Source organism: Nomascus leucogenys, chromosome 20 (genome assembly GCF_006542625.1).
Source record: "Nomascus leucogenys isolate Asia chromosome 20, Asia_NLE_v1, whole genome shotgun sequence".
NCBI lineage: Eukaryota > Metazoa > Chordata > Mammalia > Primates > Hylobatidae > Nomascus > Nomascus leucogenys.
Genome location: NC_044400.1, coordinates 2,276,571 through 2,295,452, shown reverse-complemented (window position 1 = coordinate 2,295,452; position 18,882 = coordinate 2,276,571). Strand labels below are relative to the sequence as shown.

The following is an 18,882-nucleotide window of genomic DNA, read 5'->3' as shown; positions in this document are numbered from 1 at the left end:
TGTGGCAGGGCCTGTTGAGCACGTTCTGTTTGTGTCAGCAGCTTTTGCTTGGTGCTGTGGCTGACTGAGGCGCGGTCCCATCACCATGAGACCTCACAGGCGCTGGGAGGGCATGCGGCTGTCGCCCTGCCTCGGCCGCCCTCCTGGCCCCAAATGAAATTATATGGCTCACGTGAATTAGATTATTTTCATTCATTCAGCAGATGTTTATTTAGCCTCCATTATGTGCCGGGCACTGTTATTTTTCTTTTCTTTTTTTTATTTTTTGAGACAGAGTCTCATCCTGTCACTGAGGCTGGAGTGCAGTGGTGTGATCTTGGCTCACTGCAACTTCTGCCTCCTGGGTTCAAGAGATTCTCGTACCTCAGCCTCTGGAGTAGCTGGAATTACAGGCATGCACCACCGTGCCTGGCTAATTTTATTTGTATTTTTAGTAGAGACCGAGTCTGACTGTGTTGTCCTGGCTGGTCTCGAACTCCTGGCCTCCAGTGATCCGCCCATCTTGGCCTCCAAAAGTGCTGGGATTACAGGTATGAGCCATCGCAATGGCTTTATTTATTTATTTTTTATTTATTTAGAGGCAGTTTTGCTCTTGTTTCCCAGGCTGGAGTGCAGTGGTGCAATCTCGGCTCACTGTAACCTCCACCTTCCAGGTTCAAGTGATTTTCCTTCAGCCTCCCGAGTACCTGGGATTACAGGTGTGCACCACCATGCCCGGCTAATTTTTGCATTTTTAGTAGAGATGGGGTTTCACCATGTTGGCCAGGCAGGTCCCGAACTCCTGACGTCAGGTGATCCACCCGCCTCAGCCTCCCAAAGTGTTGGCATTACAGGTGTGTGCCATCACGCTGGCCTTATTTTTGTTTTTTGAAATGGAGTCTTGCTCTGTTGCCCAGGCAGGAGTGTAGTGGCTCGATCATGGCTCACTGTAGCCTCCGCCTCAGCCTCCTGAATAGCTGGGACTATAGGTGCGTGCCATGGTGCCTGGCCCGAATGGCTTTTTTATACCTACATCAACAGTACTATGTTTTACTAACAGAAAAGCATCAAATAAGACTTTTCTTCTGAAACTATGTTCAGAGTCACTGCGGTACTGCCTTGGCAATCTAGTGAATGTATCCTCACAGCATTAAAAAAAAGAAAAAAACAGAATTTTTGCTTCCTCCCTGAGGATTGGGAATATGGAACGGTGGTTATAACGTAAAGGGAAAAGCATCTAGATGGAACAGTGAATTAATGGATCGCAACTATGTTAAAAGAGGCACAGGCCTCCTGGAATGAGGGAAAACGGACGGAAAATGCTGAATGTTGGCCCGCGTGCAAGGCAGCTGGAGCTCTTGCTGGTGGGAGTGTGAATTGGCTCAGTCACTTTGGAAAACTGAAATATTTACCAAGCTGAACATATGTAGATCCCGTGATGCAGCCATTTCACTTAGATATGTTATGGAGCCAACAGAAAGGCGCACATATGTCCACCAAGAGCCATGTGCTGGAATGTGCGTAACAGCACCGTGTGGAACAGGGAGGCGCTGGAACCCTCCCAGGTGCCCCGCAGCAGAGGGAGGAGGAGGCGACGAGGACACATAGTCACGCAGTGGCGCCCACCGCAGGGGCAGCCAGCGCCCCACAGCCACGTGCACAACAGGTCTCACAGCCTGATGCTGAGGGAAAGACGTCAGGAACAAAGGAACTGACTTTCGACCGTGGTTACATAATATCCAAACAGGCCAGGCGCAGGGGCTCACACCTGTAATCCCAGCACTTTTGGAGGCTGAGGAAGGAGGATTGCTTGAGATTGGGAGTTGGAGACCAGCCTGAGCAACATGGGCAAACCTCATCTACAAAAAATACAAAAATTAGCTGGGTGTGGTGACATGTGCCTGTGGTCCCAGCTACACTCAGGAGGCTGAGGTGGGAGGATTGCTTGAGCCGGGGAGGTCAAGGCTACAGTGAGCTGTGACTGCACCACTGCACTCCAGCCTGGGTGACAGAGTGAGACCCTGTCTCAAAAACAAAAACCCCGAAACAGGCAAACCCCCAAAAAACCCCTGAGCTTGAGAAGTCAGTGGTTACTCTTGGGGTGGTGACTGACAGGTTCTGAGCGGGCATTGACGCTAATTCTGCTGTTGCTTCTCTGGGTGCGATGGCACTGGGGCATTCATGTAGAAAACTCACTGAGCTGAGCAGTCGAGAAACACCTGCCTGGAAACGGTACCCATGAGCCCTGGAACAGCACTCACTTTGTGCAGGGAAAGGGAGAGGAGGGGAATGACGTGTGTCTGTAACATGGTGTGTGTGTGTATTTTCACTGTAAATTTAATATATCCATGACAGAAATTTATCTCTGGATGCCATAAAAATATTCACTAAGATTTTCTACAAAGATAGTATCTGAATTTTTTTTTTTTTTTTTTTTTTTAAGACAGTCTCGCTCTGTTGCCTAGGCTGGAGTGCAGTGGTGCAATCTCAGCTCACAGCAACCTCCACCTCCACCTCTCAGGTTCAAGTGATTCTCCTTCCTCAGCCTCCCGAGTAGCTGGGATTACGGGCACACACCACCATGCCGGGCTAATTTTTGCATTTTTTTTTTTTTTTTTTTTTTTGAGACGGAGTCTCGCTCTGTCGCCCAGGCTGGAGTGTAGGGTGCGATCTCGGCTCACTGCAAGCTCTACCTCCTGGGTTTACGCCATTCTCCTGCCTCAGCCTCCCATGTAGCTGGGACTACAGGCACCCACCACCACACCCGGCTTTTTTTTTTTTTTTTCATGTTTAGTACAGATGGGGTTTCCGTGTTAGTCAGGATGGTCTCGATCTCCTGACCTCGTGATCCACCCGCCTCGGCCTCCCAAAGTGCTGGGATTACAGGTGTGAGCCACCACGCCCAGCCTAATTTTTGTATTTTCAGTAGAGATGGGGTTTCACCATGGTGGCCAGGCTGGTCTCGAACTCCTGACCTCAGGTAATCTGCTTGCCTCAGCCTCCCACAGTGCTGGGATTACGGGCGTGAGCCACTCTGCCCGGCCAGTACCTGAATATTGAATTGTAGGCTCCATGGATGGTCCAGAACACATGACAACACCACCAGTGTGTTCAAAAGCATAGTGAGCCACACAACCACACTGAAGAGTGTAGCCAAGTTGAAGGGTTTTTCCCAGAACACCACGAAGCATAGTTCTTTTTTTTTTTTCCTGCTTGCCCAGGCAGGAGTGCAATGGTGCTATCCTGGCTCACTGCAATCCCAAAGTGTTGGGATTACAGGCATGAGCCACTGCGCCCAGCCTCTATAGAGTTTTTTGTTGTTGTCGTTTATTTTTGTTTTTTTTTGTTTTTTTTTTTGAGACGGAGTCTCACTCTGTCACCCAGGCTGGAGTGCAGTGGTGGGATCTCAGCTCAGTGCAACCTCCACTTTCTGGGTTCAAGCGATTCTCCTGCCTCAGTCTCCCAAGTAGCTGGGACTACAGGTGCCCGCCAGCATGTGTAGCTAATTTTTGTATTATTATTATTTTTGAGATGGAGTTTTGCTCTTGTTGCCCAGGCTGGAGTGCAATGGCGTGATCTCGGCTCACTGCAACCTCTGCCTCCCAGGTTCAAGTGATTCTCCTGCCTCAGCCTCCCTAGTAGCTGGGATTACAGGCATGCGCCACCACACTCGTCTAATTTTTGTATTTTTAGTAGAGATAGGGTTTCTCCATGTTGGCCAGGCTGGTCTCGAACTCCTCAGTCAATGGATCCACTTGCTTCAGCCTCCCAAAGTACTGGAATTACAGGTGTGAGGCACCCTGCCTGGACAATAATCACTTTTAATATTTTTTTCATCAATCATTTTTTTTTTTGAACCAGAGTCTTGCTCTGTTGCCCAGGCTGGATTGCTTGAGCCCAGGAGTTTGAGACTAGCCTGGGCAACATGGTGAGACCCTATCTCTATGAAAAATTATTATTATTATTTGTTTTGAGACAGAGTCTCACTCTGTTGCCCAGGCTGGAGTACAGTGGCGCAATCTCGGCTCACTGCAACCTCTGCCTCCTGAGTTCAAGCAGTTCTCTGCCTCAGCCTCCCGAGTAGCTGGGATTACAGGTGCCCACCACCACGCCTGGCTAATTTTTGTATATTTAGTAGAGATAGAGTTTCACCATGTTGGCCAGGTAGGTCTTGAACTCCTGACCTCGTGATCTGCCCACCTCGGCCTCCCAAAGTGCTGGGATCACAGGCGTGAGCCACCTTGCCTGGCCAAAAAATTAATTTTTTAAAAATATAAAATCTATAAAAAATTTAGACCAGGCACGGTGGCTCATGTCTGTAATCCCAGCACTTTGGGAGGCTGAGGCAAGTGGATCACGAGGTCAGGAGATCGAGACCATCCTGGCTAACACGGTGAAACCCCATCTCTACTAAAAATACAAAAAATTAGCCGGGTGTGGTGGCGGGCGCCTATAGTCCCAGCTACTCAGGAGGCTGAGACAGGAGAATGGCGTGAACCCCGGGAGGTGGAGCTTACAGTGAGCCGAGATCACGCCACAGCACTCCAGCCTGGGCACAATAGCAAGACTCCATCTCAAAAAAAAAAACCAAAAAAATTTAAATAATAAAATAGTCCGTATGGCACATTACAGCTTTATGCACATGCAAAGTAATATGCAAAAATCAACATAGATGTATACAGGTTGTAGGGATGGAGTGACTTTATTTCAAAATATCTTAATGTTACATCACATTAAATAAGGTATTAAAAATAAACCTTAAGGTTAATGAAATTGAGGCTATGAAAAGTTTCTGTTTAAAGTATAGGACCTAGGCTGGATGCGGTGGCTCTTGTCTGTAATCCCAGCACTTTGGGAGGCCGAGGCAGGCGGATCACCTGAGTTCAAGAGTTCAAGACCAGCCTGGCCATCATGGTGAAACCCTGTCTCTACCAAAAATACAAAAATTAGCCAGGCGTGGTGGCGTGTGCCTGTAATCCCAGCTACTCTGGAGGCTGAGACAGGAGAATTGCTTGAACTCGGGACTTGGAGGTTGCAGTGAGCCGAGATAGTGCCACTGCATTCCAGCCTGGGAGACAGCAAGACTTCCTCTCAAAAAAGAAAAAAAAAAAAAAAAAAAAAAGTTACTGTTTAAAGTATACAACCTAGGCTGGTTTGTATACTATGGCTGACGCCTGTAATCCCAGCACTTTGGTAGGTTGAGGTGGGAGGATTGCTTGAGTCCAGGAGTTCGAGACCAGCCTGGGCAACATAGTGAGACCCCATATCTACAAAAAATAGAAAAATTAGCTGGGCGTGGTGGTGCACACTTGTACTACATTTGTAGTTCCAGCTGCTTGGGAGGCTGAGGTGAGAGGATTGCTTGAGCCCAGGAGGTCCTGGCAACAGTGAGCTGTGGTCATGCCACTGCATTCCAGCCTAGGCAACAGAGAAAGATCCTGTCTCAAATAAAAAAAAAATAGGAAAAGAAAGTATGTGACCTGTATGGTAGTTAGCACAGTAGTTAGGGGAGCTGTCTTGGGCGTGAGAGGATTGTGGGTGAAGTGTGCTACCTGGAACAAAAGCATCTCTGTTTCCCCACGTTTGAGGGGTGTTCCTGCTGTTCCCTGGCCACAGAGCTGCCAAACTCTCATCTCTAATGCCATGGCTATAATATGGATGAGGAAACTTCTGCTTCCATTTCCTGAGAACAGTTTGTTAATTTCAGAGTAACATAGTAGCTTAGAGAAGGTTTTTTTGTTTTGAGACAGTCTTGCTCTGTTGCCCAGGCTGGAATGCAGTGTTGTGATCTTGGCTCACAGCAACCTCTGCCTCCTGGGTTCAAGCAATTCTCCTGCCTCAGCCTCCCAAATAGCTGGGACTACAGGCGCTCGCCACCATGCCTGGCTAATTTTTTGCTTTTTTTTTTTGTTTTTTGAGACGGACTCTCACTCTGTCACCCAGACTGAAGTGCAGTGGCGTGATCTCGGCTCACTGCAAGCTCTGCCTCCCGGGTTCACGCCATTCTCCTGCCTCAGCTTCCCAAGTAGCTGGGACTACAGGCGCCCGCCACCACGCCTGGCTAATTTTTTGTATTTTTACTGGAGACGAGGTTTCACCGTGTTAGCCAGGATGGTCTCGATCTCCTGACCTTGTGATCCGCCCGCCTCAGCCTCCAAAAGTGCTGGGATTTACAAGCGTGAGGCACCCCACCCAGCCAAGAAGTTTTAATTAATTTACTTATTTATTTGTTAGCCGACTCAGAATGTGTAAGTAGAGAAGCTTTTAATCCAGGGTAGAAAGTGTTTGTGAGCGGAAGAAGGAATATTCATGTTGAAAATTGAGAACATCTGTGGACTGTCTTTCATTTGATTTCAGTGGAAAAGGTGTAGTCTGACTTGTCATTTTTCATTCTGCCCATCCAGATGAAGAAATAAAAGCAGTGGGCCAGGCACGGTGGCTCACGCCTGTAATCCCAGCACTTTGGGAGGCTGAGGCGGGCAGATCACGAGGTCAGGAGATCGAGACCAGCCTGGCCAACATGGTGAAACCCTGTCTCTACTAAAAACACAAAAAATTAGCCGGGCGTGGTGGCAGGCGCCTGTAGTCCCAGCTACTCGGTAGGAGGCTGAGGCAGGAGAATCGCTTAAACCCGGGAGGCGGAGGTTGCACCGTTGCACTCCAGCCTGGGCAACAGAGCGAGACTCTGTCTCAAAAAAAAAAAAAAAACGAAATAAAAGCAGTGTTCACGAACACCTGATTGCCATTCTACTTCGGGGGAGGGGTCAGGACAAGTGATTGAATTCCTTCTCTCTCTGTTGCCCTATGACAAGGGCTTTCAAACTGTGGCCCCTGACCAGCAGCAGCATCTGGGAACTTGTTAGAAATGCAGATTCCAGGCTGAGTGTGGTGGCTCACGCCTGTCATCCCAGCACTATGGGAGGCTGAGGCGGGTGGATCACCTGAGGTCAGGAGTTTGAGACCAGCCTGGACAACATGGTGAAACCCCATCTCTACTAAAAATACAAAAATTAGCTGGGCGTGGTGGCGGGTGCCTATAGTCCCAGCAATTTGGGAGGCAGAGGCGGGTAGATCACTTGAGGTCAGGAGTTCAAGACAAGCCTGGTCAACATGGTGAAACCTCATCTCTACTAAAAATACAAAATTAGCCGGGTATGGTGGCACACGCCTGTAATCCCAGTTACTCGGGAGATTGAGGCATGAGAATCGCTTGAACCCTGGACACTGAGGTTGCAGTGAGCTGAGATTGTGTCACTGCACTCTAGCTTGGGTGACAGAGCAAGACTTCGGCACCCCTTCCAAAAAAAGCAGATTCCTAGTCCCCACCCCAGCCCTCCTGTTAGAGAGACTCTGGGGGTGGGTCCAGCCCTCTGTGTTTGAAGGAGCCCACCAGGTGATTCTGATACGCACCCACTTTGGATAATTTAGCCCTGGGACGCTGTGCCATCCTCGCTGGTCCTGATCTCCCCTCCGTTCTAGGGAACTAGCAGCTGGGGACAGCAGCCTTGTGTGGTGGAAGAGCACGGAACTTGGAGTCCATGGGAATGTGCATTCAGGTCCTCCCCGCCACTAAACGGGACGGTAGGAACCACATTTGCAGTCTCCTTGGGAAGGCCCATGCCCTGTCCTGGCTCTGAAAGCACCGGCCCTGGGCCTCTCCACCGGCACTGGGAACCCCAGGGAGTGCCTGGGCTGCGCAGACCTGGAGCTGGGGGTGTCTCTGAGTGCTCAGTGTAGCCCCACTGCTGGGTCAGCAGGAAGTAGTGTGCGGGCCAGTCCGGGGTGGGCTTGGCCTCCAGGCAGCAGCTGCAGCTGTGCTGCTTGGGACCCTCCAGTGTCTGTCCCGTGCGACCTGTGCTGAGGCTGGCAGGGCCTGTGACTTCTGCCGAGGTCAGCATTTGCAGAAGGTGTGCTCCGATGAAGGGGGAGCACCTTTGCACAGGGTTCGTTGGCAAATCCTGTTTCTTTCTTTCTTTTTTTTTTTTTTTTTGAGATGAGGTCTTGCTCTGTTGCCTGGGCTGGAGTGCAGTGGTGTGATCTCGGCTCACTTTAACTTTCACCTCCTGAGTTCAAGCGATTCTCATGTCTCAGCCTCCTGAGTAGCTGGGATTACAGGTGCCCACCACCATGCCTAGCTAACTTTTTTTTTGAGACAGAGTCTCACTCTGTTGCCCAGGCTGGAGTGCAGTGGTGTGATCTCGGCTCACTGCAAGCTCTGCCTCCTGGGTTCAAGCGATTCTCCTGCCTCAGCCTCCCGAGTAGCTGGGACTACAGGCGCCCACCACCATGCCCGGCTAATTTTTTGTATTTTTAGTAGAGACAGGGTTTCACTGTGTTAGCCAGGATGGTCTTGATCTCCTAACCTCGTGATCCGCCCGCCTCGGCCTCCCAAAGTGCTGGGATTACAGGCATGAGCCACCGCACCCGGCCTTTTTTTTTTTTTTCTTTTTTTTTTTTTTGAGATGGAGTCTCGCTCTGTTGCCCAGGCTGGAGTGCAGTGGCGCTGTCTCTGCTGACTGCAAGCTCCGCCTCCCTGGTTCACACCATTCTCCTGCCTCAGCCTCCCGAGTAGCTGGGACTACAGGCTTCTGCCACCATGCCTGGCTAATTTTTTGTATTTTTAGTAGAGACAGGTTTCATCCTGTTAGGATGGTCTCGATCTCCTGACCTCGTGATCCACCCGCCTTGGCCTGCCAAAGTGCTGGAATCGCAGGCGTGAGCCACCGTGCCTGGCCATGCCCAGCTAATTTTCGTGTGCTTAGTAGAGATGGAATTTCGCCACATTGGCCAGGGAGGCCTCAAACTCCTGACCTCAGGTGATCCACCTGCTTCGGCCTCCCAAAGTGCTGGGAATTCAGGCATGAACCACTGCGCCCAGCCAATCCTTTTTGTTTCTAAAGCTGTGGACTCGGGTGGGAGGCCTGAGATGTCAGCTGTGAAAAGAATGTGGTGCTCGCCTGCTCTGGGTCGTTACTGTCTGAAGTTCCTGGTGAAAGACACTGGGCGGGAGACAGGTGTGTGAGTTTGAAGTTTCGTTACCTTCTGATTTGTAGATAACTTACTTGGAGATTCACAACCTTGTGAGGCTGAAAGGATCTTGAATGTTGCTTGTGGGTTGTTTCCCCTTTTTTTGTTGCAAAGAGGGGTCACAGCGGGCCAGCGGCTGACTTGGGCCTGACTTTGCCCCTCACTGCATGCCTGGTTTCTGTGACAGCTGCCCAGCCCCCTCTCACAGTTTATCTTTGCAAGTGGAGCATCCAAGTGTGACTCCCACGCATCGTGTGGAAGACACCAATTTGTGAGCCAGTCTGGGGAGCTGACCGCCACCCAAAACTTGCTGAGAGGGGAATGCGTTCTGAGTTTTAGTGGGTAGATTTGCAGAATCTTTTCGGATTGGAGCATGGTAATTCTGGGAGGAAGTCAGGGACACTTATTGAATGTTTTCTATTTGCTAGTTATTTTCAGCTCTCCCGCCTCACTGAATAATGAGGCCCTCGGCCTGGGATCTGAGGGGCCGCTTCCCTCCCAGGGTCTCACAGATAGTGAGCGGCATTTCAGGGGCAGGACACTTCCAAGTCCAGGTTCTGGGTTGGGTCTGAAGCCCACAGTGAAGCAGTTTGGTGCCAGAAGGGTTGGAGTGGGGAGCGGCTGCCGTTCGAGGGGCTTGCGGGGGGTTGCTGTAGTATCAGGGCATAGATGGTGATGGCCAGGCCCAGGGGTGAGGGCATCCTTACGCCCACCACACGGATTTGAACGGTAAGCTCAGAGGTGGCTGCGCGCTAGGCCACACAGCTAGGAAATGATGGAGGCTGGATTTCAGCCAGGATCTCTGAGCCAGATCCCATCCTGCATCCACAGCCTTTCCAGCCTGGGCCAAGCTGGCCTCTCCCGTCTGATCTGTTTTCTCTCTGTGGGACTGCGTTAGTTTAGGGTGTATCGTCCAGGCGCTGTGTCTTATGGGCTGTGTGTGCTGCTTCAAGGGGTATCAGTTTGATGGAGTACTGAAGTCCCATTAGTGAGCATAACCTTTATTCCTGCAGAAAGCCAGGCTCCTCCTCCTGGTGTTTCTGCCCGTTCTGCAGTGCGTGGTCTGTCACCTGGCAGTGCACCTCATTTGAAATGATGTTTTTTTTTTTTTTCCTTTTCTTTTTTAGAGACAGAGTCTTACTCTGTCACCCAGGCTGGAGTGCAGTGGCCCAATCTCGGCATACTGCAGCCGTGAACTCTTGGGCTCAAAAGCAACCCTCCTGCCTCAGCCTCCTGAGTAGCTGGGACTACAGGTTGCACCACCATGCCCGTAATTTTATTTTTTTGTAGAGATGGCATCTCATTATGTTGCCCAGGCTGGTCTTTTAACTCCTGGGCTCAAGCGATCCTTTTGCCTCAGCCTCCCAAAGTGCTGGGATTGTAGGCGCTAGCCATTGCACCTGGTCTTTTTCTTTCTTTTTCTTGATTAAAATTTATTTTGAAAATATGGGCATCTGGCCAGGCATGGTGGCTCATGCCTGTAATCCCAGCACTTTGGGAGGCCAAGGTGGGTGGATCATTTGAGGTCAGGAGTTTGAGACCAGCCTGGCCAACATGGTGAAACCCTGTTTCTACTAAAAATACAAAAATTAGCTGGGCATATTGGTGCATGCCTGTCATCCCAGCTACTCCGGAGGCTGAGGCAGGAGAATCGCTTGAATCTGGGAGGTGGAGGTTGCAGTGAGCAAAGATCGTGCTACATCCAGCCTGGGCAACAGGCTCTCAAAAAAAAAAAAAAAAAAAAAAAATGAGATATGGGCATGCTAGTTTAGTAAATTGATATTTGAAAGCATAGCTTTCTAATGATTGGAACTTGTACATAGAGGTTATTAAGATGTTTGAGAGCAGTCGAGAGTTAAAGAAGTGTCTTTGATTTAAAATGTGTTGTTTGAGCTCTTTCAGATTCTCATGCAATCAAAGTTCAAATTCTTCACCAACATGTGACCACTTGGTAATCATTACTGAGTTTACATTCTTTCTTGGAAGATTATCTTATTTTAATAATCAGGAAAATCATAAAAATTAATACATGATTAATAGAGAAAACTTATTTTAAACTTTTTTTTTTGGAGACAAGAGTCTCTGTCGCCCAGGTTGGAATGCAGTGGCGCGATCTGGGCTCACCGCAACCTCCGCTTCCTGAGTTTAAGCGATAATTCTCCTGCCTCAACCTCCTGAGTAGCTGGGATTACAGGCATGCGCCAACATGTAAAAAACAAAAAAAACAACGAAAAAACTTTTTTTCTATTTAGAACTCACTCTGTATTAAAAACCAAACTGACTTTTTAAACATTGTTCCTTGTTTTGTTTTTTTCTTTGCAAGCTGGGCGTAGGATCTCTGATTTGCTTTTGCCGCTTTGTGCAGGGTGCACGGTGATTTCTTGTCCGTACGGCGGCTGGAGTTTTCTGGCTTAATTCTTCCGTGCGTATGGTCAGGAGTCCTAGCTATAAGCAGGCCTGGAGTTTTTTCTCTTTCTTCTCTCCCTTCTCTCTCCCCTCCCTCCTGTCTGTCCAGATGATTTTTTGGCATATGAAAGTAATGCGTTCACTGTGAACACACCGGGGCATTTAGAAGATCGTATGGCTAGTTTATTTGGTTTGAGCCTGTTCTCTTGGCTCTAGAGAAAAGGAAGATTCTTTTTCACACAAAACTTGTACATTTTTCACTTTGTTTTCATTCTCCAAGGTTAAGAGTAGATTTGATGTAGTCACAGAAATGTGGGTGTACTTGCTGATTCGTGAGCAGCTGGAAGTCTCCCAGGGAAGAGATTGTTTTTTCTGTTTTTTCTTTTTTTTTGAGACAGGGTCTCACTCTGTTGCCTAGGCTGGAATGCAGTGGTGCAATCATGGCTCAGTGCAGCCTCCACCTTCCTGGACTCAGGCGATCCTCTCACCTCCCGAGTAGCTGGGACTACAAAGTTAGCCAGTGAGCCACCATGCCTGGCTAATTTTGTATTTTTTGTAGCGATGGGGTTTTGCTATCTTGCCCAGGGTGGTCTTGAACTCCTGAGCTCAAGCGATCCTCTTGCCTCGGTCTCCCCAAGTCCCAGGATTACAGGCGTGAGCCATGGTGCCTGACCACCATGATTTTTTTGAACAAAAGGACGTGCCCGCAGCGTCGACTCTGTAGCATGAGTGAGTGGGTGTAATGTGAGTGAGTCCAGCGTCAACTCTGTAGTGTGAGTGAGTGAGTGTGGTTGGCTGACGATGGGACCTGCTGCATGGCGTGGCCAGAGTCCATGTGCTGAGCTAGCACGCAGCAGAGGGAGGCTGCACTTTTCAATTTATTTTATTTTTTGTACTTTAGGGTCTAGGCTGGTCCTGAACTCCAGGGCTCAAGTGATCCTCCCTCCTGGGCCTCCCAAAGTGCTGGGATTACAGGGCTGCGCCACTGTGCCCAGCCAAGGCTCCACCTTTTGAGCAGCTATTCTCATTGGTCATTCACCGTCTCGCCTGCAGATCTGCCGACACCCCAGGCCATCGAGCCCCAAGCCATCGTGCAGCAGGCCCCAGCGCCTAGTCGAATGCAGATGCCGCAGGGGAACCCGCTGCTGCTGTCCCACACCCTGCAAGAGCTGCTGGCCAGGGACACCGTGCAGGTGGAGCTCATTCCGGAGAAGAAGGGCCTCTTCCTGAAGCACGTGGAGTATGAGGTTTCCAGCCAGGTAACTGGCAAATTGTGTGTATGTCGGGGCCGGAGGGGGAAGAAAGGGTCATGTCTCAACATCTCAGGGCAGGAGTGATGTGACAGAAGGTTGAAGGGTGAGTCTGTGCGGCTGGCTTACAGGCGAGATCCAGAACTCGCAGCAGGGTCAGGCTGCGGAGCCGGCTTTTCCATGCCTCTGCTCCCCGCACCTCACTCAGGCCCAGCCACGTCCCCACCTGGTCCCCCTGGTCCAGTTCGTCCTCCCCACCACTGTGCTCTGGAGTCCTGTTTCTTTCTTTTTTTTCTTTCTGAGGTGGAGTCTCGCTCTGTCGCCCAGGCTGGAGTGCAGTGGCGCGATCTCGGCTCACTGCAAACTCTGCCTCCTGGGTTCACGCCATTCTCCTGCCTCAGCCTCCGGAGTAGCTGGGACTACAGGTGCCCGCCACCACGCCTGGCTAATTTTTTTGTATTTTTTTTTTTTAGTAGAGACGGGGTTTCACCATGTTAGCCAGGATGGTCTTGATCTCCTGACCTTGTGATCCACCCGCCTCGGCCTCCTGAAGTGCTGGGATTCCAGGCATGAGCCACCGCGCCCGGCTAATTTTTTTGTATTTTTTTTAGTAGAGACGGGGTTTCACCATGTTAGCCAGGATGGTCTCGATCTCCTGACCTTGTGATCCGCCTGCCTCAACCTCCCGAAGTGCTGGGATTCCAGGCGGGAGCCACCGCGCCCGGCCTGGAGGCCTGTTTCTTAGGAATCTCCCGTGGACAGTCTGCGGAGCACAAAGCGGGATCCATGCCAGCCTCGCTTTGTAATAGTGGGAAACCCCTGAGGATTAGAATGTCAGCCCCATCCACTGCGGACCCCAAACAGTGAATGAAATTTGCATGGCAGGATCAATATGTGTCACTCTAATCCCCTTCAATAACATGGCCCTCCTGTTGCCGGGCACCCTGATATTGGGCAGATGAGACGCAGACACTGAGTGCCTGATGCCCGTCTGGAGCAACACCATGGCTCTCTCTGTCCCTTGCTTTGTTATCTCAGTTCCGTTAGGACAGATTCTGATGGGAGTTTTCATTGTTCATCCTGGGCATTGAGTAATTGATGAGCTAACTCTGTCCTTGGGAGGTGTGGAGTCAGCAGGGCTTGTGGGATTCGCACAGACAGAGCAGGGCCCACTCCTGTGTGGGAGAGGGCGGCCCTGGCCCAGCCTTGGCCGGACGGCACTGCCAGGGGCTGGTTTGAAAAGCGTCATGAGCAGATGGTCCAGGGTAAAAGGTGTGTCTTTTTGTTTGCTTGTTTTTAAAGAGACAGGGAGGGTCTTGCTCTGTCACCCAGGCTGGAGTGCAGTGACACGATCATAGCTCACTACAGCCTCAACCTCCCAGGCTCAAGCCATCCTCCCACCTCAGTCTCCTGAGTAGCTGGAACCACAGGTGGATGCCACCACACCAGGCAGTTTTTTAAATTCCTTGTAGAGATGGGATCTCACTATATTGTCCAGGCTGGTCTTGAACTCCTGGGCTCAAGTGGTCCTCCTGCCTTGGCTTCCCAAAGTGCTGGGATTACAGGCGTGAGCCACCATGCCCAGTATTATTATTATTTTTTTAAATTACAAATGGAGACTTGCTATGTTGTCTCAGCTGGTCTCCAACTCCTGGGCTCAAGCCATCCTCTCATTTTGGCTCGCCAAAGTGCTAGGCTCACAGGCGTGAGCCACTGCACCTGGCCTTAAGGACAAGCGAACTGGTCTCCCCTCCCTGCTGTCCGCTCTGCTGTGCTTCACTGTGTTCCAGAGCCTGTGGCCACACGGTTCGAATGGTTGTCAGTACTGCTACCAAAGGACGAAGCGGGTCAGAGGGGAGGACTGCCTTCGAGGACTGTGTCAAAGCCGCCTTGCTGTCCGGCTTTGCCGTGGTTCCCGGCCCTCTGGGCCACAGTCGGGGATGTGGACCAGCTGGTGGGATGCCGCCGGGGTGCCCAGCAAGCCAGCCCTTCCTTCTGGGGCCTGGCAGCCTGGGGGCGAGGCAGCTCCGAGTGTGTGAGACGTGCTGTTCCCTGCCAGGGAGCCAGCAGCTGGCCTTTCTTCCAGTCTTACTAAGCTGCCCATTCCTTAAGTAAATTCATTGCCACCTAGGGAACATTTGTCAAGGGGGCAGTTTGGTTACCCCGATGTGTGTGTAACGGGCCAGCCATTGACCAGGTGGGAAGCCACTGTGCTTCATACCATTTGTTTAGTTTTTTTTTTTTTTTTTTTGAGATGGAGTCTCGCTGTGTCACCCAGGCTGGAGTGCAGTGGTGGGATCTCAGCTCACTGCAAGCTCCGCCTCCTGGGTTCACACCATTCTCCTGCCTCAGCCTCCCGAGTAGCTGGGACTACAGGCACCCGCCACCAAGCCTGGCTAATTTTTTGCATTTTTAGTAGAGATGAGGTTTCACCATGTTAGCCAGGATGGTCTCGATCTCCTGACCTCGTGATCCGCCCACCTTGGCCTCCCGAAGTGCTGGGATTACAGGTGTGAACCACTGCGCCCGGCCTTTTTTAATTTTTTTGAGACAAGGTCTTGCTTTGTTGCCCAGGCTAGAGTGCAGTAGTGTGATCTTGGATCACTGCAACATCCATCTCCAGGGTTCGAGGGATTCTCCTGCCTCAGCCTCCAAAGTAGCTAAGACTACAGCCGCCCACCACCACGCCCAGCTAATTTTTGTATTTTTAGTAGAGATGGGATTTTGCCATGTTGGCCAGGCTGGTCTCTTTAACTCCTGACCTCAGGTGATCCACCTGCCTCCACCTCCCAGAATGCTGAGATTATAGGCGGGAGCCACCGCGCCCGGCCTAAGAGCTATACAAAGTTTAAAAGTTGTATTGCCATACACGAAGGCATCACAAGGTTTCTCCGTTTAGTAAAGGCCTGGTGAGAGAAGATGCACTTGGTGCTGTCGTGTTCCCGGGCTCTGTTGAGGGGAAGTGATGAGACAGCGTGGTTTCCAACATCGGATCTAAGCACCGACCCTTCTCTTGCAGCGCTTCAAGTCCTCGGTATACAGACGGTACAACGACTTCGTGGTCTTCCAGGAGATGCTCCTGCACAAGTTCCCCTACCGTATGGTGCCTGCCCTGCCACCCAAGAGAATGCTGGGAGGTAAAGCCAGGCGTGCTGCCCACTGGGGGCGGAGGGAGCGAGCCCATCTCCTGGACCCTGTGGTCCTGGCTCAGGGATGGACCCCACTGTAGACGGGGGCAGGTGCAGGGCTGCAGGGAAACTCCAGCCTTTTGGTGTCTGGGGCAGAGCTATGGCTTGAGCCCAGCCTTGGTGCAGGCAGGGAGACTGGCACCTGGCATCCTTGGCCCACCGGAGCCTTCAGCTGGATGACTGCAGGTGGGGAAGCCCTTGCTGTGCAGGTGTGAAAGAGAACCCCAGTTCTCCTCTCCAGAGTGCAGTGTCCAGAGCTCCCGAGAGCTCCCGAGAGGGCTGCCAGGAGCACTGTGTGCTCACCTGGCTGGCATTGCCCTGCCTCCATCTGCAAAGCCATGGGAGCGCTCGGTGACCTCATGGAAGAGAAATGAAGTTGTGCAAGTAGGAAATGTAAGCTGCATCTTGCAGGAGAGAAAAAACAGCACACGGCTGCCTCACCTTCACCTCTCTGCCTGAAGATGGCCTCGGGCCAGGCGGGAGATCGCAGACGACCTCGGAGCCGCTCCCCAGGCCTGTGTCCCCCTGGGCTGCAGAGCTCAGGATGGCGGCTGCCAGCTCTGATCTCACTGGTGGTCTCTTCCTCAGCCCGTTCCTCAAATTCTGAATAAAACATGCTGGGGAGATGAGTGCTTAGAGCTGATCATGGCTTTCCGCCGTTCCCAGCCCTTCCACAGTCACCGTGTCCTGGACGGGGACGCAGCATGGGAGCTAACACAGTTGCCAGTTCCCCGCATCTGAAATTGTACGATGGTGCATAAATGCTTCTGCCTCTCATGGGTCCCTGAGCAAGCAGCCCGGGGTCTGATGATGTGATTTTCTGCCCGCCCCCAATGTGAACGCCACAGAGCAGATCACTCAGATCATGCTGAAGGGCACACGGGCGCTCAGGGGCAGCAGAGAGCAGAGGGCGCGACAGGGGTGTGTGATGCTGGCTCAGGCCTGGGCGTCCGAGTTAATGAGCGCTGGCTGGTGTTCAGCGCCTGGAAACCGCACACACGCGCTGCGCCACTTGCGCATTTATGGAAGTGCAGCCTCATCGGAAGAGGCCTGCCAGTCTTGAGCCAGGAGGGAGGCCCCAGCCAACTGTATTATTTGTTTTCTTTCTTTTATGGTATTTTTTGTTTTTGTTTTTGAGACGGAGTCTCGCCGTGTCACCCAGGCTGGAGTGCAGTGGCGTGGTCTCGGCTCACTGCAAGCTCCGCCTCCCGGGTTCACGCCATTCTCCTGCCTCAGCCTCCTGAGTCGCTGGGACTACAGGCGCCCGCAACCAGCCCAGCTAATTTTTTTGTATTTTTAGTGGAGACGGGGTTTCACCGTGTTAGGATGGTCTCAATCTCCTGACCTCGTGATCCACCCGCCTCAGCCTCCTAAAGTGCTGGGATTACAGGCCTGAGCCACCGTGCCCGGCCTCTTTTATGGTGTTTTTTAGAGACAGGGTTTCGCTACACTGGCCAGGCTGATGTAGAACTCCTTGGCCTCAAGTGATCTGCCCTCCCCAGCCTCCCAAGATGCTGGGATTACAGGCATGAGCCACCACTCCTGGCTGTATTTCTTAATACATTAAAAATAGTATTTAAAGGCTGGGCGCTGGTGGCTCATGCCTGTAATCCCAGCACTTTGGGAGGCTGAGGTGGGCGGATCACCTGAGATCAGGAGTTCGAGACCAGCCTGACCAACATGGTGAAACCTCGTCTCTACTAAAAGTACAAACATTAGCCAGGCGTGGTGGCAGGTGCCTGTAATCCCAGCTACTTGGGAGGCTGAGGCAGGAGAATCGCTTTAACTTGGGAGGCAGAGGTTGCAGTGAGCTGAGATGACACCACTGCACTCCAGCCTGGGCGACAAGAGCGAAACTCCGTCTCAAAAAAAAAAAAATATTTAAATACCATTTTTGTTTGTGTTCAGATTGAAATGTCCTGAACGCATCAGTATATGCTTTTACTTTTTTTCCCCTTAGAGTGAAAATATTTAACCCGAATGAAAGCAATGAGTAATTGAATCCTTTGCAGAGTGAGTTATAAGCACAGTGAATAGAAAAACTCAGCCAGACGCAGTGGCTCACGCCTGTAATATCAGCACGTTGGGAGGTCGAGGCGGGTGGATCACCGGAGGTCAGGAGTTGGAGACTAGCCTGGCCAACATGGTGAAACCCTTTCTCTACTAAAACTATAAAAATTAGCCAGGAATGGTGGTGGGCGCCTGTAATCCCAGCTAATTCCAGAGGCTGAGACAGGAGAATCGCTTGAACCCAGAAGGCGGAGGTTGCAGTGAGCCGAGATCGCGCCACTGCACTCCAACCTGGGCAACAGGAGTGAAACTGTCTCAAAAAAAAAAAAAAAAAAAAAAAAAGAAAAGAAAACCTGGGTTGTGTTAGTGTTAGAGTGTAGCAAAACCCATTTGTTCGTGGAGAGAAGTGCCAGGAGGGGATTATGGAAGATGTCTTTAATGGAGGTGATTAAAATGACCACTCATGTGGTTCCCAGGACTCCCGATGGAAACAAGCAGATCTGTAGTTTTCCCTGGCAGCTCCTGGACCCAAGTGTGTGTGGCCGGAGGGGGCCTCTGGGAGTGGGGCTCTTGCTCTGGGCGGCCTTCTCAGACCTATTGTCTGAGCAGCACTGGGGGCCCGGCCAGTGCCCTCCGCTAGGCCACTGGGCCCTCTGCCACCTCTAGGGAGAGTTTTGAGAACTCGCCCAGAGCAGAAGATGGGGGCCAGCGCCCTGGACTCTGTCCAGTGACCCCGTGTGCTCCTCCAGCCGACAGGGAGTTCATTGAGGCCAGGCGGAGAGCCCTGAAGCGCTTCGTCAACCTGGTGGCGCGGCATCCCCTGTTCTCCGAGGATGTGGTCCTCAAGCTCTTCCTGTCCTTCAGCGGCTCGGTGAGTGTGTCTGCCCTGCCTGTGTCCCGGCCCCGGGGAGTCCCCGAGCCTCCGGACCCACCCTTTCCTCTCTCAGGTTTGGTTTCTTATCCTCTTGTTCCCTTGTTTGGACGCCCAGCAGGAATGACATGGACAAGACTTCTTTCCTTTC

At 51.4% G+C, this 18,882-nt stretch overlaps 1 protein-coding gene across 1 annotated transcript in view; it reads left to right on the top strand.

Annotated features, from left to right (window-relative positions):
* Positions 1 to 18,882, top strand: part of SNX8 (sorting nexin 8) — a 56,187-nt gene that overhangs the window by 22,883 nt on the left and 14,422 nt on the right. Inside the window, exons 2-4 of the mRNA XM_003278691.4 lie at positions 12,466 to 12,671; positions 15,682 to 15,799; positions 18,610 to 18,731. Coding sequence (XP_003278739.1) covers positions 12,466 to 12,671; positions 15,682 to 15,799; positions 18,610 to 18,731 — 446 coding nt within the window. The remainder of the gene's footprint in view (positions 1 to 12,465; positions 12,672 to 15,681; positions 15,800 to 18,609; positions 18,732 to 18,882) is intronic.